Raw genomic sequence first — 22,386 nt, 5'->3', positions numbered from 1 at the left:
AATTTGTATTGCAGAAAAGATTACTAGCAATGGAGTTCCCTGTGGTGTAGGCAAACCTGCTACCATAACCACATGTATCTTTCCCACACCATGATGCTGCGATCTTCCACAAATGAGAGCCTGAGAACTTTGACATTAGCATCAAATCTTCAGGGTCCCCCATATGTAATAGAATGTTTCAAACTATTGTTGTAAGACTAAACTTGTGGTGGCAAAGGAATAAAGTTAGTAATCCATGTTGAAAGGAACATGTGTGCTACACTGGTGCTGGGGTTTGAAAATGTCTCCCACATGTCTTGGAAGCTACTGTCTCCTTCAGAGCTAATGTATCTCGCTGGACATATTTCTCTTAAATGAGTTAGTCAACAAGTCAAAATTTCATGACATTTAGTCAACAAATTGACTGGTTTATACAACAGTTTTTTTATTATCTCATGAGCAGAGACATTCTACAAAACATATTAAAATTCCTGCACTTCACAATGAACCTTACAAGCAGTCAAACCTCCAAAACAAACCAAATTAAGTAATTAATTCATTCATTAATTCATTCAATCAACTAACTAATTAATTCTAATCTTGCATTTTTGAAAAAAATCCACAGGGGTACATTTTATTAATGTAGTCTCTTCTCATTTTCAAAAGCTGACAAAGGCCAAATGACTTCAAGTAGTACAAGGCACTGAAGAGATCCTGACTTTATATAAAGACTTTGACAAGTGTGAATATTCATAGAATAAAAACACTGGTTGATATGTTTGCAATTTTGTTTTGTCTATGCAGGAAAAATCAAGTGCAAGGTTTATATCAGAACAAAAATGTTTCCATCTCTCGACCTGGAGTTCCTTCGCTGAACAATCATTCACAACCTGAGCAGCCCATGGCTTGGCTAATCACAGAGCATCTCTAATTCATTTGTTGGTTTCTGGGAAGTGATAGGTGGCAGTTACAGGCCATATTGTTCCATCCTAATGTATCTCTTCAATCTCCAGAAACAAATAATATTGTAGTGCGGAGCACTTACCCTGGCAAAAAAGTGCCACTATAGCTCCGTAAGATAAGTTTGCCAATTACACAACATCCTTCTTGTTGTAAGGGGTGCTGTCAAAAATGAGAAGCATATTGTGGCATGCTAGGTCTAAATATAAAATATATGGTATGTATACTGACCATGTCCACATAGGGATGTAATGATAAAATGTCACACTGTATGATGGAAGTCCAAAGAACAAGCCAAATGTTCAACAGTATAACAGCAACATGGGTGGAGCAGATATGAGCAAACAGATGGCGAGAACATATGGCAGCATCAAAACAAATGAATAGCTGGGTGAAATAATTATTTTCTAGTTTTTAATTTCTCCAAGTCTTTTGGGTTTCTAATACTATGATGGGAATGGACCCCATTCCTAAGTCAAATTTCCATATTATGGATAGAGCTATGATATATTATTTTCTCATATGCAGAAGAAAAGGAGGGGAATAGGAAAACAGAACCACTAATTAATAAATCTGATTGAAGAGGTACTAAAAATGTATTACGGTTAACAGAGAAATCATTTGTCCAGTGCAGATACTGCTCTTTGTGTTTCAAGCAGGCATTTTGCAGCAAAAGGCCCTATCAACAGCTAAGAAAAATAGCTCAACAAAATGTGTTACACCTGCACTGACAAAGCCTGTCTTGTGTCTACCAGCAGTGGATTCAAACAGGACAATTATACACAGGTGTGTACTAGTAGCTCGTTACTGCTGCACATACAAAATGCAATGCATTCACCTTGTGTTGAGATGTGCTTTGTACACGCACGCACACACACGTGCACACACACACACACACACACACACACACACACACACACACACAGATTATATTTATAAATTCCCCAAAACTATTCACTGTCATCAGCCATACCACATTCTTGCAAAGATGACATAGCCTAAGGTGCACATTTATGGTAAGTTACTTAAAGGGAAGAAGTGATACACTAAGCTAGGACACTTCCACATCATATAAAATCCTAAGAAATATTGGTGTGTCTTGCATTCTCAGTCCTGAACTTTTCACAGTTTTTTTTGCAACTCACATGCACCTTGAGGCAAATTACCTCAGACTACTGTAATGTTGTGATGACTACACGACTGTATGCAGTATTACAAATGTGACTACACATGTCACACATGCAACAGCCAATCAGTACACTGTTATCATGGCTCAAGGACACAAACCTCCTACTGAATAAAATTAAAACCAGTTTGGCCTTAAGACACAATAACTTTCCTAACTTCTAGCATAATACATACCATCATTCAGATAATAAATCAGTATAAATCTGTGGATATAACTATTGTTAATAAACTCGTATTTGCTAACCATACCAATGTCACAATGCACGATACACACACAAAGACTAGACAAATTACCACATAAACAGTTCATTGTTTCTGTCCTCAAAAACATCTTTAGGAAAGTTACCATTCCCAAACTACTGTACTGGTTTAGTGCCTCTAATAATCTCAACAAGACAACATTGTACAAACTAGGCTTGACATAATTTGAAATAATAAATTTGACCAAACATATATTTCACAGAACTATGTGCTTCTTAGCTAAATTGAGAAATACCCTGCCTCAAGAACTAAGGGAAATAAATAACACTTCTTTCAAAAACTCATGTAACTCTCTCTGTAACTCTGTTTTATCACACCCTAAATATGGCATCACCTAACTTTAATAATTTCTAACTCTGTCTTACTGCATCTCACTTCAAATTCCTTCATGATAAGAGAATACTTGGCATATAAAACAGAATAAGTGATCTAGCGCATCAAATGTATATGTGGTCCCTTTTATGTCGGGGAAGCCGTATGTCAATTCAAGCAGAAGATTTCACTCCATTTGTGTGTTTTATGCTATAAAAGAGACGGATGTGCTTTGGTCTAACAGAATGCAACATTTTGATGCTTTGTTTACATTTATTGTTATTGATCATGTTTCTGATGCTGTGTGCAATTATTTTGAAAAAAAAAGACTTCTCCTATAAGAAGAAACCATTTGAATTGTCAGTTTGCGAGCTCTTTCAGTCCAGGCATAAATTAACATTTAGAAGACATTTATATGAACAGATGCAGCTCCTAAATGCTCTATCCCATACATTGGTCCCTTCAAATAATCTATGGTAGGATCCCAGTTATTCTCATTAGGGGTAATACATAATTATCAGTCATGGGATAGTTAAGCTAATCTATAATCAAATGGTAGGTTACTTAGAGCACAAAAAGGGAAACTGGCTAGGCTTAAAGTGGCCCTCAAGAGCAGAAAGCCTAGTACTTACCTATGAACCTATAAAATTTACATTTATTATCTGGATCTTAATGTTTCATATTGTTGCTCCTCCATTCAGCCATGCAGACGGAAGATGGTGCTATTTCATTTATAACTAAATAAATAAAATATATCTATATATCTCTCTATATATATCTATATATCTCTATATATACATCTATATGTCTATAAATATATATATATATATTTATAAAAAGACCCACACCATATTTGATTCCATCCCCATGGTTATTGGCCACACTCCCAAATTGCATACCAAGTTTTGCCTACCAATTTTGGAGTGTGGCCAATAAATGTGTTGGTGGAACTGAATTTGTTGCTGGCCTATTTAGAATATATTTGCTTTTGTGATTACTCTGCAACCTTTACTCATTATGTAACAAGGTTTGCTGTTTTTTATGTATGTATAATATATATATATATATATATATATATATATGTGTGTGTGTGTGTGTGTGTGTGTGTGTGTGTGTGTGTGTGTGTGTGTGTGTGTGTGTGGTATGCACATTTGTAGGCTGTTTTTTTCATTGTTTTTATTTGTTATTGATTGTGTTCTAAATGCTGTGAATTTATTTATTTATATTTATTTATTAAAGAAAATTACGTTCTCACAAAAACTGTGAATTTGTAACTAAGGTCCCTTTTCAGTCATCATGGAATAAATTAATTTCATGTTCAGCATCTGGATCTGGATAACTGTGTTCCATGTTCCTGTTCTTCTATTCAAACAAATAATGGTGCCATTAATTTGTTGTATAGACTAACTTGCAATGCAAATATGTTTATTTATAAGCTTGCTTTACAGAAGGAATACATTTATTATGCTTTTTTTAGACTTCACACTATTTTAATGCTTTACTTATATTATTTAGCACACATGTTGTGTTTTTGGGTTCAGTTCCCACCTTTTTTCCTTTAAATTATACATGGTGACTAGGTATTAAGCATTAAAGATCTGGAGGGATGGTCTTCTATTTCCAGTTGTGGGGATTTTAATTCTAATAAAATTCCATAAGTGATTAAGCTATATATTTGTGGTTGCTGTCATTTTTAGGTAGGATACAAACTGATCAAGCGACAGCACTAAAGAGAGTTGAACTATAGAAAAATAACCAGTGAAACAACTTTCACCAAACATCAGAGATAACTTTTTTTGCAGTGAGACAAACCTCCCTTACACCCCCAATACTTCAAACTTAAATACTCATACTCTGAGATTGCACAACAATGAAGAAAAAAGAAAACTTCACTACTGGCAAAAGTTGTTTCACTAGTTTGTCTTCAATCACTCAGCATTTAATAATAGCAGACACATTTGGTTAGGAGGGTGGTCTAATGGTTAAGGTGTTTGCCTTGCAAACACAATGTGCAGGTTTTGAGTCTCACAAGGAATAATTGGCTAGGCTTAAAATAGCTCACAAGGGCAGTTAGCCTAGTATAAACACATATGTATATGTGCTTCTTGTCTTTTCATGCATTCTTCTCCTTTGTGTTTACCTCTGTTGCTTCTTCTCCTGTCACTCACCTTTTTTACCTCCATCTGCATTTGTGTCCTTAACATGCTTCTTAATCAAATACCGCTGTTAATCCTGACAGTGTAAGTATTCTCCCTAAGAGCCCATGCATCGCATTAGCAAAGGTATCCTCCTACATGTAGATGTATATATATATATATATATATATATATATATATATATATATATATATATATATATATATACACATACACACACACACACACACACACGCACACACACACACACACACATTCAGAAAACATGCTGTAACACACACACACACACACATTATTTGAGACTCATTCATGCCCCTTTAGTAACTCACACATGTCGAAATATATACCCACACACACACTGACACCCCATCCTCATGGTTTCACTGAATTTGCCTATACTGCAAATACTCCCTTAGCACTGATTTTGGATTCATGGCTAGGCTTAAAAAGGCCCTTGTGGTCATTAGCCTATAAACATTTATGAACATTAGAAGACAGTTTTCACTTTCATCCAAGAGTTACATTTTATTCAGCTGAGTGATTCTCTGAATCATTTCGCTGAGGAAAGTGGGTTCAGTGAACATTTCCGGAAGATAGCATGTGGTTAATTTGTATTAGTCACTTTTCTGGACTGCTACATTAGCATTTGGTTTGCTCATGAGACCAATATCTGAGCTAAAGCCCTCATGAGGGGAAACCACAGTGGAAGAGTGGTCTAAGAATAAGAAAGGCGAATCATATTGTTGAAACCTTTAGAGATAAGACTTCCACATTATTGTAAGACTTTCCAAATCCCAGGGAATATCTGACAGACTAAAGAAAATATGTTCTAAGACAATGTGTGTTATAAAATATCAAAAGTTTCCTGACATAGACTCCTACAAAAGTATATGGCAAATGCAAGCATATGTGATCATAACAGTTTGCAAAGTTCTGTAATGTTTGGTTTATGTTAATAATGGGCATGTGAATTCTCTTTAGGATGGCATATGTAATTCATGCCCAGAATAAATCTGTATTGAGTTGAATAACATAAAGAATAAAGCTATACATATTTTTCTATAACAGTCTGTTTGTCAGCAGAAGTATGTCAATGCAAAAAAAATCCCAGTATTGACATGTGCCAAGTGGCCCAAACATTTAGCATAGAGCTTCTTGTTAATTCTTCATACCTGAAATCACAATATAGGTGCAGTGTATACCTGAATCTGAATGTTCATCTATAATTCACTGAACATCCCTTCATAACACTCTGGATCGCTAGCTGGCTCACTGATAGGACCCAGGAGGATGGACTCAGTGAGGCCACCTCCACAAAGAGGATGATCACCAGTGAAGGCCCACAGGGCTCTGTGCTGGGCCCATTTCTCTTTTTCATTTCCTTCTCAGATGTCAAAGCCAATGTCAAAGGACTTTGCTTGACCAAGTTTGCAGACGATTACAAACAGGAAGCAGTCATTGAATCCCCCCTGAAGGTCCAGGAAGGTCTTATACAGACAAATGCTTGGTGCTTAAGCCATGGCTTTAAACTCAGTACAAAGAAATGCATTATAGTACTTTTTGGGAAGTCTATCAGTCTGGGTAACCATGTCATCAATAAAACACCCTTAAAAGTTGATTCACTAGTCAAGGATCTGGGAGCTCATACAGACAGCAACCTGGCCTTCAACCAGCATGTGTCCAAGGTAGTAAGAAAATACTTCTATATAAGCAAGGACATGGCATCTAGGTCCAGAGAAGTCATCATACTACTGTACTCTACCCTCATCAGACCCATCATAGAGTACATTGCCCCCTACGGTATGTACCTGACCAGATACATGCAGCAACTGGAATGTCAACAAAAGGTTCCTAATAAAAAGAATACAGGGAGTGAACACAATGTCCTACAATGATCATCTCAAAGCCCTGTCTCTTTATTCATTATCATACAGACTTCTGAGAGGTGATCTTTGCCTGGCATACAGGGCATCCCAGAACCCTGTTATGATGAACCTCTTGCACATCTGCAAAACAACTACTAGATTAAGAGACCTACATTTTGCTTACAACATCAATAAAATGTGCTGGACAGACAAATATGTTTCTCAAATAATTCCCATTCTCTAGAACATGCTCCCCATCCATGTGAAGCAGAGTTCCTCCCTATCCCTTTTTAAATGCAATTTGGACCAATGGATAGGCAATCAGAAATTCATGCCTGGTCTGGAACCCATATCTCTGATGGACAGAGGCAGTCAGTAAATCACCACCTATATAAACCAAATTTGTGGGTAATGTTTAGGTTGCATGGCTAGGCTTATAAAGGCCCTAGTGGTCATTAGCCTAGCATACACCTATGAGGCTATGAAAACAGATTAACAGAGGTTAGTGTTGATATTTTGGTGGTGGTGCTGCGGTAGCATTGTCGCCTCACAGTAAGACGCTGACAGGTTCGACTCTCAGCTAGAGCGTCTTCTGCGTGGAGACATGCGTGAATGGGCGTACCTTCATTGAAGGTTGTGTGTTAGGGCTGGCAACTCAGCACGTAAAAATCAACTGTCAATCATTAGCGGACCAGAGTTCTGCTGTGGTGACCCCTAACTGGGAAAAGCCGAAAGACACAACAACAACAACATATTTATATATACCAAACTGAAGCTATCTGAATCCTTACAGTGTCATATTCTGCAAACGTTCCAAAATATTTGGTTTATATAAAGGATGAGTATATCAATTTTCTTCAGAGTGCGAGATGTAATAGATATCCAGAATATAGCTGTATTAAGCTGGCATTAACATTATAACTAAAATCAAAGATATTTATAAGGAATAGTGATATTTCATCTGATTAGAAATTGGATGACAATGAAGTTTAAATATGGACAAAAGGCAAAATGGTCCATACACTGTCAACACATATCAGTTTACATTTTCTCACATGTGAAATCACAAACAAAAGTGTAGTATATATCTAATCATACAGGTATAAGTTCCTGAAAAAAATTACGACATGTGAAACAGTGTATGAGATATTGTCTGTTATATGTATAATTCAAATACAGACCTATGCAGCCCTTGCAGTGTAACAACTCTGTGAAGCTCCATAACATCTGGTTTAGGTAAAGGATGAGCATATGTCTTTTTTTCAGTATGGAAATGCAATATATGCACAGGATGTATATGTAATAAGTTGGCATACATTCAGAATTAAAGATCATGCATATCTGAAATATGTCAGCATACAAAAAAACCTGTAATAACAAAAGCAAACCCATATTCAGCATATAGCAGTTTGTAAACCCTTAAACCTAGAATCACAGTTTAAGTACAAAACCTGATTTTCCAACTATAAGTCCCTGAAAATTTCACTAACAAAATGTCAAACAGGTTCAAAATAATGTCTCAGATATGCATGTACCAAATGCAGGCTTCAGCCTGTAAAGTTTTATAATATTCAGGTTACATAGAGGATGGGAAAATTGCTTTACTTTGGGTGGGAAATGCAATGTGTGGAGAAAATATTTGTCTGTGACAAAAATATCCACGATAAAGTGTTTACTGGAGATAAAGTTTTTTCTTAGTTATTGTGTACTGTCTTTTTAAGAATAGTTTTAATGGCAAGCATCTAATTAATGTTCTGGACCGTGTGACTGCTATTATGATATAAAACCATCCATTTTGATTTTAATGGCATTCTGATGAAGTCCAGTCTAACTTTGGATGAAAGTACTAAATTGGTTTAATAAAATAGTGTGGAGACCCTCTCTTGGATTTCTTCCTTTTTTGTTTTTACCCGGGACATGGTTAGGCATAGCTGGTTCTGTGTTCACTTGGCTAAGATTTGTTTCAAGTCAGCTGAAGGTGACAGGATCCAGTCTTGTCAGCATGTAGGTCCCCAATGACTATATGGTACCTTTTATTTCACTAGGGTTTAATCTGCAGTGCCGTCTCCAGTATCTGAGCAGTACTGATGACAGGAGAAAACATAACCAGGTGTAGTTTGGCATGTCTTCTTGGGATGGCTTTAGCTAATAGATTGTTTTGTCCATAATCATCAATATAGTGCAGCTCTATAACTATGATGCATGACATTTCACTTCTGACCTAACTGACAACACTACCGTTTTAGATTTTCAAGTCTGTCACATATGGGTTATTTACAATTGCTCTCCAAGCAGAAAGCAAAGGCAAGCAGACTCAAGCCATGACTTTGAAAAATCTAAGTTGTCATGTAGATCTATAGCAATCTGTGTCATCAAGCTTGCTAGACCAAAACTCATCAGGTGGTCTGTTATAACTGCATTAAGAGAAGGGGTTCAGGAAACAAGCAGATTATGTTTGAGCAAATCAGTTAAAGGCAGGGCAGTGGTTGAGTTCAGTACTTTTAAAACATAGCTTCAAGTTCTCATAGAGGAATATTATGGTGCCACAAACCGGACAAACATGAATGTTTCCCTCTAGATTTGCATCAGATTCTGTTACTTCTTATGCAACGATCATACCGTTTATGATCCAGAAGCCTGAGAATAGTTACTACAATCAAAAACATACTTAGTGAGGGACCGTAGTGTGTGTGTGTGTGTGTGTGTGTGTGTGTGTGTGTGTGTGTGTGTGTGTGTGTGTGTGTGTGTGTGTGTGTGTGTGTGTGTATCTTTACCATCATGCAGGCACTCATACTTATTCCTCACTAACAGCAATCACAAGCTAGTAAGTGCAGTGCCACTCCAAGGATTACCATGTGGGAGAAAAAATTCTAATTTTAAACATGAAGAGACACATGAATTGTAAATAGTCAAGAACACACCACAGTATCAGGAAAAGCAGAAGGATCCTTAAGGCATGGATGGCAGGGTGGACCTGCACTGTGCTTTAGGAAGTACAATAGAACAGAGAGTAAACAAGATTGAACAGTAAAGATTACAGTAGAGGTGTCATGTTATAATGATGTGTTCCTGACTGCCATATGGCTAAATCAGCAAAAAGGGAGCTTAGCAAAATTTAGCCAGGGGATAAGGGTCACTGCATGGACCAGTGGCAGAGCCCTCCCTTTCTTCCCTAGATATGGCTACATTAGGCAGCAGGGGTGCAGTGTGTAAAACTTCCTGCATGGCTGGTTTGTCTGTGTAGGGGTAAGGGGGAGCAGGTGAAGCTTCAACATAAAAAAAATACTATGTTTTGACACTTTCTGTAACAAAATTTGTTCACATTGTTGATTACTTTGAGAAAATTATTTCACTTGGACGTCTTTACATCCAATTAATAAACACAATAGGGTCTTATTTTAGCAAAATAACCCACACAAGAGCTGCAAACACAACTAATCAGTTTTCACAACACAGTATTCTAGATGTCAGTTAAATCAAAATAACACTAGGTCATTGAATTCTGGCTACAACCATTACCAAATATCACTGCCTTAGCCTGAATCTTGGCTATAACCATTACCAAATATCACTGCCTTAGCCTGAATCTCAGCTATAACCATTACCAAATATCACTGCCTTAGCCTGAATCTCAGCTATAACCATTACCAAATATCACTGCCTTAGCCTTTATTATTATTCTGCAGTGCTTTAATGACACTTAACATACCAAACTAACGACAAACCTATTTCTGTATTTGTCTCTTCCATGTTATTGCTCTCAAAGTTGGCATTATTTGCCACTGCTCATAAACCTGCATTTATTAAGTTCCTTTGCTGCTTTAGGTTACTGAAAATTGGTCTATTAACTATGGTGACAAATGGAGTCCTCTAGTAGGATAGACTATACTAAATGTAATGAAATTAATAATTTCAGTTACTGGATCTGCATGCTTTCAGTTTCTCTGTTATTACCGCCATTCCCACAATTTATCAGAAGCACAATAAAACATGATTTTCATAATATCTTTGATTCATGCATATGCTGACACTTTTTCACATTTAGTGAGATACAGTCCTGTACAGTAACAAATAATGCAATCTGCAAATAATGCTTACTGACTTTAATCATATAATCTGTTTTTGTGCTCTCAAGAACAGATACAAATCTTACTTACCCAACACATTCTGCAACACGTCTCATAGATTCCAGTGACACAAAGACATGGCAGGCAAAGCGGTTAAGAACAGGGTGTTTGGTTATAAAGCCAAAGTAACTATAAGAAACAGAAGACATTGTTAGTAAAGAAATATCTGGATAAATATGGGGTTCAAGCAATGGAACTTAGGTAAGAACATAAGATTGACAACTGTGATGTAACTGTCTCATTACAGCTGGTGAGAATGTATCTCTATATGAACATATATGACATAACTGTTATGCATAAGTTATTAATTCATTTATGGTGCCCTGCTCAGAGGTGTCCTTATATACTTCACAAAGCAATATCTGCCCAAGAAGCATAGTGCATTATAATATGCTGTTCATTCAAATCTCTCTCTTTTTTTATGCTGTGTACCTGTCCTCCATATGCCAGGACATTTTATACAAAACATTAGTAATCCAATAAACAATGTTTGTGGAGGGTATTACACCCAAATACAATGTCCCTGTGCAATGGTTTAGTAATGAAAAAGTCCACCAAACTAAACAATGAAGAAAACTTTGCAGAAAAAGCTTCTGTGAGTGGAGCAGACCTCTCAACCAATTGGGGACAAATTTCAACAGAATCAGGGAGAAGTCACAAAAAAATCAGGGACAATCAGGGACATTTTTAAAATATTAGTGCTATTAACTTGAAACATTGACAGAATCAGAGCATATGAATTAATACACATTTTCTGAAGTAAAAGAAGTCTATAACTCTTAATTATTGTCATTATTCATTAAGTGTAATTCACCACCTTTCCTCTACAAGTCACTGGTTTTAGGAGGGATTAAGAGGGACAGCTAAAATTTGAGTCAAAATCAGGGACGTCCCTGAAAATCAGGGACAGTTGAGAGGTATTTAGTGGAGTATCCAAGGAATCAAAATTCCAGTTCTGGTAAACTATGAAAGTTTCAAGAAAAAATATGCCAACAGTTAAAAATCAGTTATTTGTCTGCATATAGACCTTTTCCAGAGTTGAAAAGGCAAAGCAGGTTACCAAGCAAAAAAAAAACCAAGTTGTTCGTTTAGCTCATTTTTAACTTCTTACACAATATTGTCTAAATTTTAAGCACACAGAAAATTCTGTTGGTCTGATGACAAAATGAAAAAGGCTTTAATAGGATTTTGATTTTATGATAGTATAGATGCAACAGTTTCAGTTAGAATGATACACATCACAACAGATATAACTTGCTACAACATTTCTACACACACATGCATACACTCGGAATAAGTCTGATCTACAACACTATAAAAGTCATGCTTGTAATTATTATATTTCAGTTATTGGTTTATCCCCCTTCCCTGCAGGGCTGAGTGTGATGGCTTCTCATCTGGACTCAACTCTCCCTTTTGTCCTGTAGAAGCAGGAGCCAGTAATCCCCAAGCTAGATGAGAGCTCTGTTGTCCATTTGTTCTTGTCCAGGAATCCCAATTAACTCATTCACTCAGCAGCAGGAGTCAGGTGTTAGGGGTGGGCCAGCTAGGCTGGTCTTGGTGGGTGGCCTACCCTCTCACTTAGTGGAACACCCGCTCTCCTGAAGTGGCTTTTTCAAGCATCTGTGTGTACTGCCATCTGATGGGAAGCCTAACGCCACACACTGAAGTCTCCTTAACTTACTGTGTGACTGGCACATGGCAGTGTGGACTTGCTAGGCTCAAGCTGCATGGGTGGAACACCTATTGCTCCCATTAGGTGTCACTTACGTGGTGAGCCAGGGCCACTTCCATCCCCACAAGATGGGAAAGTTGGGAAATACCTCACTTGCATCCTCCCCCACTAGCTCCTTCAGGCATCCCAGGCACTGTTTGAACTTAGGTCACCTACAACATGCACAGGGCTTTATCCCACCTAGGCCATAAATCTAGTTTACAGTTTAGTTATTTTATCTCATTTACAAACAAAACATGCTATTTTTAAAATTATGTGCTGCACAGTTATTCATAAGAAAATGAAATAGTTTGATATGACAGTGACCTGAAGGTAGCAATGTTTTCTAAAATATTTAAAATTAAATCACACAAGAACATACATTACTTTATAATCTCATGAACATTTGAATGCAATTTTCAAAGTATTATTTAATAGGATAACACATGCATAATAAATAATAGCTGTGCCAGCACTGAAGCAAGAAATTTATGTGAGTCTAACTAAGGACTACTCACAAGGAAATAAAGTGATGTCCCTATTACCTAGGAATGATGAGTCATGCCCAGCTGAACTTCCTCAAGTGTGGTGACAAGCATATTACAGTACCAAAATAAATATGCTGTACCAGACTATACTTTGTCTATGTGGTTCAGGAAATCCTACTACCACAACCAAACTTGCTAACAACCCACCCTCCCCACAGAGTACCATCATATGGGCTGTGCCAATCAGTGAAGCTCCCAGACTAGAATCCCTTCATTATCTCTGTATGCAAATGAGTTATACACTGCAATCTCAAATGCATGAGTTTTAAAGCAGAGAAGTATTTTTAGGCCCACTTTGAAATAAACGTTTGCTATCTGTATGAAATAAGTCATGATTAAATAAAATGATTGGTTTCAGCAGTGTTTTGGAGACTGATGCTTAATTTGTGGATCTCTCAGTATAGCTTTCTTTTTAAATCTATACTATATTTTATCTAAACTACTTCCTCTACAAAGTTACATCTGTTATACTCATTTGCAGACATTTAGTGGAAGAACTATTTTGCATGAAAAATAAATTTAAAAATTGTATACTAAAGTAATTTTGCAGCTATAATAATACTTGAAATATGGGTAGTGTTGGGCAAGCAATACTAGACCTTCCAGTAGCAAATAGGTCCATCTGGTCATGCAGTTAGGCCTCAGAATGCCTTGGCAGTGTGATATTATCCAAACCCACTTATCTATTGGATAATATCTTTATTCACTGTAGAGCAATCAGATATGTTTTAGAAAACCCAGAAGTGATGAAATAAAATTAGATCTAATTTAGAAAATTTTTAAATTTATTTTGACACCAAATTATTTTTAATTTGTTGGTCAGCTGCACTAACAAAACTGTTGTGCAGGTATTGGATCAAGTCCTAGACCAAACTATGTTGACCTGTGGTGTATGAAGGAGAGCTTGCCATTCTTAATAATATCATCCCCTTTCCAGAACACAATATATGATTGCCCAGACACACAGATGACTCTTCCATCATATAACATAAAAATCATAGCAAATCATTGGAATGATTGAATGGATATATTTCAGAGCAAGTGGTCTAAAATGTGTATGTGAAATAGATGTCAGACAACTGTGCACAATAAAAATACATCCACAAATGCATGCTTAGATACCACAGTACCCAGGTACTAACATAACCTGTACTTAACCACACTTTTCTGAGAGTTAGATGCACTTGTAATAATGAAGAAGAATTTAAAACTTGAAGTGGAGCTTTTGGAAAATAATTTGTAACTAAAAGATATCCTACTGAAGCTTTGAAAGTGAATGTATTGTAAAAAGTATATGAAGAATGGAATATTTGTAGTCAATGTGCTATATTCTAAATGTTCCTGCTGGGTATTTTTCTATTAAGTACAATAAGACAGCTGTAAAGGCAGGTAACAGATTAATCCATTGAGACTGGAAATTACTGCGGTTAGACTGAAAAGCAGTGGAGTTATGCCTTTGATTACATTCAAAGACAAGAGTCTAAGAGGTTTGCTCATATTCAATAAGGCTGAGAAACTTAGAAAACAATCAGCAGCCTAAGAACCCTATACAAATCTACAAAAAGACTCTACCAAATGCAACACTGGTAAGATAATGATTTTAGCTAATCAATTTTCTAACCACATAACAAATAAATCCTATAAAACAGACACATTTATTGTAGCTTTGTGTCTATGTGGTATTGTGTGAACATCCAAAAGTTTAAAAAATATGGGTCATCACAGTCAAGAATTTAAAGTGCACTGCTGCATTTTTCATACTAAGTGCATGCAATCAACTCTTGGAGTTGGTCATTGTCTCCTTACCATATACAATACTATTTTATACAGTTTTTGATGCGAACAGTATGCTATTTTTACATTTTATTTCATTAATAATTGCAGCCACCTGAATTTTTTTCTTGTACCTGAAAACATCTACCTTGACATCATTTAAGATCGAATCCAGAATGCCCTGTGAACATCTCTTTCTTGTTTTACTGAATGCAGTATTTAGAAAGTAATAATCCATGGTGAATGTAATAGCACTGTCTTCATAAATGGAAATTATCCTTGGCTCAGGTTGCCAGCAAGAGGCAGAAAAACTTGTAGAAGGATAGTGTAAAACATGAATAAATAGTGATACAGGCAACCATTAATAATACAACATTCTTTACATACCTCTATGGAATACTACAGCTATAACTGCCTGAGTCAGTGGATAGGCAGGAATTTACTCCTGACTGTCCAGGTTTGATCCCAATGGCAAATCCAAAAGGATCCAACACAGAGACCAGGACAGAATAAGTCCTGCATAAGTCCCAACCCTGACAGATATTATAACTATTAAGTTATGCCATTTTTTTTTTTTTAATTTTTAAAGTTTTGGCATAGTATCAGTTCCATGATATTTGAGTACTGAGCTGGAAAGATAACATGTGTTAAAGTACTTGTCTATCAAGAAAGTGAAAAAGAACACAAAAAACAAAGGTGCAAATCTAGTGTGAGTTCTGAAGGCACACTTTTAAAATTGTATACTTTTATAGGCATGTAAATCGTAAGCTTATGCATCAAAATAATCAGTTTTGATAATGTGGAGTTATTATCACATTCCTTGAAGTCCCAACCACTGTCTATGGCAGTTCAGAAGTATCAAACTCCTACCACGTTGCATGAAAGTTCTGGAGACGGCGACTGATAAACGGATAAGCAGAGCAGAAGAATGTAAGATGGGAGATGAACAGTTTAGATTCAGATCAGGATGCAGCACAATTGACCCGATGTTTGCATCGAGACAGATACTTGAGAAGAAGCTAGAGATGAGGAGAGAATCCTGGACTTGGAGAAAGTATTTGACAAGGTCCCAAGAAAGCTGATCTGGGTAGTACTGTGGTGGTTTGAAGTCCCAGAAACATTGGTAGAATTGGTGCAGGCTATGTACAATGACACAGCGACTCAAGTAAGAACAGTGTTCGGCCTCACAGAGGGGTTCCCAGTGGGAGTGGGTGTACACCAGGGTTCAGCTCTGAGCCCACTGCTGTTCATACTGGTGATGAACTACATTAGCAAGTAGATTGGAGGGGACAGATCAATAAAGCTGCTGTATGCAGATGATGTGGCAGTACAGGCAGACTCTGAGTTAGAACTTCAGCAAAGGATAGGAGAATGGAATGCAAATCTGAACGCACATGGGAGAAACCAAGCACAGATAAGACAGTGGTAATGGCAGAAAATTAGGGAAATCAGAAGAAGCTGAGAATAGAGATAGAAGGGAAGATAGTGGAACAGGTAAACAGCTTCAAGTATCTGGGAGGGGTGGTTGAGGAGAAGGGTAGCCTGAATGAAGAGGTCAAAGACAGAATCAGAGGGGCTGCAACCAACTGGCATAGAGTAGCAGGTAGAGTCTATGACAGAAGAATGCCAAAGAAGCTGAAAAGTAAGGTGTACAAGACAGTGGTGCGACCAGTACAACTGTATGGTACAGAAAACTGGGCAGTAAAGGCAGAACAGTTGAAGAAGCTAGACTTGATGGAAATGAAGTGCCTGAGAAAGGTGGTAGGATGCACACTGTGGGACAGACAATGAAATGAGGACATAAAAGCAGAAGCCAAAGTAGCAACAATTTCAGAAAAGATCAAAGAGAACAGATTACGGTGGTTTGGGCACGTATGTAAAAAAGCAGAAGACAATCTGGTGAGGAAGATTTGGGACAGACAGGAAGAAGGTAAGAGGAAGCAGCAACATTGAGCAAACAGGTCGATGGATTGTGTGAAAGAAGATCTGCGACAGTCAGGCATGAATGTGGCACTGAATCAAAAGAGTTGGCAACAGTTAACACAATACCCTGACCCCATGTAGAAAGAATAGGAAAAAGGCGGCTGATGATGATGATGATGTTTATGGCATTTATTATACTGCTGTCACTGTTCCCAAGGGCTGAGATACCTTAAAAGTTAGAAACGCGTCCTGATAATCAGGACGGATTCTATACTAGAAGTCATGTGATATGATGGGAGATCAGTGACAACAATCATGCAGTTTTAGCCTCCTATGTCGGTGGCACTTTCTGACAATAAGATTGATGGAATGTGGATCTTATAATTACTCACATGATAATAATTATAATAATACAGCCACAGTACTTCCTAAAAAGTACAATAGAAGTATGCATCCATGGTCAGCATGCATTTATGCAAACTTACTAAACAGATATATCAGAGTGCTATAAACACAAAGGGAGACATCCCTTATGTAATTACAAATATGATAACTGCTGGCACAAATAAAATTAAAAACTGAAGTTCCCTGGGACAAGAACATGAAATATAACATGATTAATGCAAATATTTTACACCTCTGCTAAGAAACCTACAATGATATACTCAGCCCTACATACTGATTTTGTTGATAGGACAAATTGTGTGTTTAAAATTTGAGACAGCCCTTACCTGCTGTTGTTAGGGTGGCATCCACAAAAAGAAATGTTCTTCATTTGGAAAAAATGACTACATCTCTCAAACTAGAAGGAAAGCAGAGAAGAATAGAAAAGCAAACAGAATGAGCATTCAGATACAGAAATGGGCTAGTTTTATTAAAGAGAGAACAAAGCAGGAAATTACAGACCTCAGTGCTGAGGATGTTCATTAAACAGAAAGGTTAAAAAAAGTCCCAAACAGCAATGCATCAGGTAGGAAATGTTACCTTTACCATGTCAAAATAGAGTAAATGTAAATGTGTTTCCTTTATGACATGCAAGAAGTTATAATTTAGTAGTTCCCCTTGTGAAAAGTAGATAGGGTATGGCAATTGTTATATAATAATTACAGAAAATTGTTAACAGAGTATCCTTACAGAAGATATTAGAGCATCAAAAACTCAATAATCTGATCAGGTGGAATATTTGATATATACTGTTTATATTTCTACATAACTTGAGAAATTGATGGCAAAACTGACTTTTAAAAGGGTTTGTTCAACATATGCATGAGTAGCATAGTATACCTGCCACATAATAGTCATTAAAACATATGGTATTGAGTGGAAATACACTTAGTGCTGTATATTGTAATGATTGTCATGCCTTATTAAATCTCACTTAACTATATGCAGTTTATCAGATGTCACTGTTGATTGCTTTAAACATAGTACAGTTGCAGATCACCTCTCTTGTGTACCTTAGAGTTTGTTTTATATGCATGCTTATTCATTACTTCATTGTATCCCCAGCCTGAACCTGAAAATGCTCTACATGGGTCAGTATGCTACCCCAGTCAACAAATGGCAATAAATAAATAAATAAATAAATAAATAAATAAATAAATAAATAAAATGAAATGGTTTACATCCCTGCTGCTTATCACTTATAAGCCCTCCTACAGATGATTTCACCATTTGTAAATTATTCCACTGCCTACACCCTGGCAGCTGACAGACCATGGCTAGCCCTTCTGGTGCCCTTCTGTGTCATTTCCTGAACTGCAGCCCCCTCAACTTAAAGCTGAGGGGGAAAAAAACTCTTTATCCTTCCAAACTGTAGCAAACAACTAATACCACACAGGAAGAAGTAAAGCTTTCTGCCCCTAACTGCAAATGCAATGTCAGCATTTAATTCTGAGTTCTGGTAATGAACTAAAGAGTGATCAACATCTGTTGATTGGTTCTAATCAGGGATGGCCTTTGTTCAACTGGTGCCCCAGGCAAAAGGTCTCCACAGCGCCCCCCCCCCCCTCCAACATCACCCAGTGTCCCCATCCTGGTCTACCTACACCATCCATATTACTGGAAAAGCGCTCCTGGTAGAGCGACGCCCTAGGCAGCTGCCTACTTGGCCTATGTCTAAGGCTGGCTATGGTTCTAATAATGCAGTAAAGAGTGATCAGCATCTGTTGATTGGTTTTGGTAGTGCACTAAAGAGTGATCAGCATCTGTTGATCAGTTCTGGTAATGCACTAAAGAGCAATCAGCATCTGTTGATCGGTTCTGATAATGCACTAAAGAGTGATCAGCATCTGTTGATCGGTACTGGTAATGCACTAAAGAGCGATCAGCATCTGTTGATCATGCTCCATAACACCTCATGCCTGGGCATTTCCCTTCCACCTCAAGCTATGCCTCTAGTAGCTGACATGTGTGCTTGTTTGCAGCTGCATGAGGGCCTGCTTTTCTTTTCCCATCACAATGCCATGCATGTTCTCACACACTTTTCCAGGAAGATTATTACATATTGCAGACCAGCAGAACCAAGTGGATGTCCCAACCTGTGTGCTTCACCACAGGCATTAGTAGTACTGTAGCAGAGTGGGTGACCATCCACCTCCCCTGGACTAAAAAACAGCGGTGGCTGTGTACTACTGCCCTCCAGTACTAGCTTGTCCATTAAATGCTTTTTTTCATAAAACAAAAATAAAATAAATAAATAAAAACACTGGTAAGAGAAAATTGTAGTCAGTATGTTCACACTAATGAACTTTTTCAAAAAGCTATAGTAGGCACTTTGGTCTGACATCACTACAATGAGACATCTTTATCCTCGGGTGACCTGCCTTCTTGTGATCTGTTTTGACTTGATTTTTCCTGCTTCTTGATATAACCATCACTTTCTCATGAAGACCTTCTTTGTTCCATTCCTAAAGTTATTATTACATCCCTTTCTATTAAAAATAGATTCATTTTGCTTTCTTTGTGATCATTGAATAAGTTTTATATTATTTACCTTGAAAATGCATTACAATTGATCATGTCTGGAAATACTGCTATGAGGTGAAATGAACATTTCAAATCAATTTTTAACCCAGTGGACAAAATGCTCTGTCAGCAGGCAGTACATGAAATGTATGATGGGTTAAAGGTCCATCACTCTAGGTCACTGCAATAATCCAAGGCCTACTTAGCATTAAAGCTGCAAGTATGGAGAGATCCCTTCCGAGATGGTACTGGAAAGGAGTGGAATACCCTGAACAATGTACCTTTTCATTGCTGCATGGAATACAGGAATAGTCCCTCTAAACTGAAAAATGTGGGTGCTGGTCCCCAGTTTTAGAAATGGGAACCAGAGGTCAAATTCCAACTAGAGTGAGATTGGGATTGTATAAATCTGTTTCCCTGAAAAAGCACATGCCAAACTACTGTACAGGAAGCTCACATTACTATACTCATATAAAAGTAGAATGACACAGGTTCAACACAGACTAGCTCTTTAACTTTGCACAGTTGTGTGAGGTGTCATGAGAGTTTGCTAAACTAATATACAGTTCTTCTTCAGTACTTGACAAAGGCTAATGACTACATTCCCCATGATTATCTGTGAGAGGTCCTTTGCAAACATGGAGTGCTAAGGCCATTTCTTAATGCATGTTATTTGCTGCACAAATACAGTGAGAGTTATGATCACTGTACTGAATTCATCCTGTGATTACTGGGCTTTTTAATGTATTAATTTGTTAACACGTTTAGTAAACTGGCGTACTTTGGATCCTTCTCAGCCAACATCCAGGCCACAAGCTCAAAGGCAAATGCTACAAGTCTGGACAGTTTAGAGCAGGAGGTCTATTAGCCTGTTTTTAGGAGCTGGGAAAAATACATTACCTGGAAAAAACATGCACATAATATACAAATTCCACAATCAGTGACTAGAAGTCAGGATTGCACTCCAGAAACACTGGAACTGTTAGGTAGAGAGCTTAATCACTGATCCACTGTGCTGCTCCAACAAGACCTGAGAGTATCCTGTCAGCATTCAGTTCTCTCTGCATTACGCTAGTCCAGTCTGATGATGTTGAAATACACCTTCTGCTATGTCTCATTAATTTGCTTCACAATGTTTCAGATGTTCCAGGCTGAAGAATAACCATATTAATAGCCTGTTCTGCAATGTTTCTGAACTGTAAATGTGATTCTCCTACCATTATCCTGATCTACTTGTGGCAGAACCAAACTCTAACCATTGCTCCATCTCATTCTTCTGGTGTCTTCATTTTGTCAGACTACATGCCCTAGAGCTTGACTGCTCTGCTCCAAATGGTAGGGGACACTGACTTCTATTATTTGTGAAACAGAAAGATTATTGTCTTATCCTTTCAAACAGAGAGACATACATTTCAATCAATTATTTCTGCCAAAGTTGCTCAGAGAAAATTACCATTATCTGTATATTCAATCCCACAGATAGGAAAGACAATGTAAGAGAGACCTGTTATGGGATTAGTTATCTGCTTCTAAGGAGGAAAGGTTCTGTGCTGCAGGATGACATCATTGACACATGTCTTAATAATAACATAATGGAACATGACTGAGAGATGATGTCACTGACACATGGCTTAGGAATAACATGGTACATGACTGAGAGATGATGTCACTGACACATAGCTTAGGAATAACATAATACCTAGCCTAGCAGGGTTTTAAAATAACTAAGGCTGAAAACAAATTTCCAACTTTAACTACATGGGAATGTGGTATAGGAATGCTGTTGTCAGTGCATATTTAAATCCAGTTGTTGGCTAGGGTAAACAAAGCATCACTACTCCCTGACAGAAAACTAGGCAGGTTGGCACCCTGTGAGCTTCCAAACGGAGCTCATGAAATAGTGAATTAATCAGTCCATAAGGTAGCCATTCCAGGAAGGACACTGTCTATTGTTCTGACCTACTCGAAATTACATTTCTCTGGAAAGGAGTGACTCACCTGACAATAACTTGCAGTAGGGAAAGTGGATAATAAAAAAATTAGATACACGGGGAATTAAAGTAAGCAGAACTCCCCACCTCCAACACACATAAAATACAATGCAACGAAAATAACTGAATAACTTAGGATCCACATCAGGTGCATATCCAGAAATATTCACTTGCATCTTGATTTATTGCTGCCTTCAGCAGATAACACCCAATACTATTTATGGCACTATGTTTTAACATGTAACCCTGTATTTGTTACATCCTAAGTCCTGTGCAGCCTCTAATATTGGCCAGCAGTACTGCATAGCCATCAGGAACTGCACTTCTATGGAGTAATGGCTACAAATTCTTCTATAAAGATCAAGCAGCTTGGTTTGTTTGACACATTTATTCAAGAACCTAGGCTGCTAGGTAGCTTGCATGTGTGGTGTTTATATAAGATCTTCCATTTGAATTACTTTGATTAGAAAGCCATCGCACAGAGATATGTATCAATTTTTTTAGTCCAAGAACAATCATTGATGTTTGCTTGTGGTGTTCCTGCATTCTCCATACATTGTAGAATGACAGTGACACCAACTTATAACCTAACTGTCGGTACATATAACCAGCCCCACTGCCT

The 22,386-nt window shown here is 37.4% G+C and overlaps 1 protein-coding gene across 3 annotated transcripts in view; it reads right to left on the bottom strand.

Annotated features, from left to right (window-relative positions):
- MAPK8IP2 (mitogen-activated protein kinase 8 interacting protein 2) overlaps positions 1-22,386 on the bottom strand; it is a 788,562-nt gene that overhangs the window by 33,432 nt on the left and 732,744 nt on the right. For all 3 annotated transcript variants that reach the window (XM_044088602.1, XM_044088603.1, XM_044088604.1), the window contains 2 exons: positions 17,538-17,608; positions 10,879-10,977 (listed from right to left, as the gene is read on the bottom strand). In XM_044088602.1, coding sequence (XP_043944537.1) covers positions 10,879-10,977; positions 17,538-17,608 — 170 coding nt within the window. The remainder of the gene's footprint in view (positions 1-10,878; positions 10,978-17,537; positions 17,609-22,386) is intronic.

The sequence above is a fragment of the Protopterus annectens genome, chromosome 11.part0 (genome assembly GCF_019279795.1).
Source record: "Protopterus annectens isolate FY-2018-M chromosome 11.part0, PAN1.0, whole genome shotgun sequence".
Classification (NCBI taxonomy): Eukaryota; Metazoa; Chordata; order Ceratodontiformes; family Protopteridae; genus Protopterus; species Protopterus annectens.
This window is presented reverse-complemented; position numbering and strand designations above follow the sequence as displayed.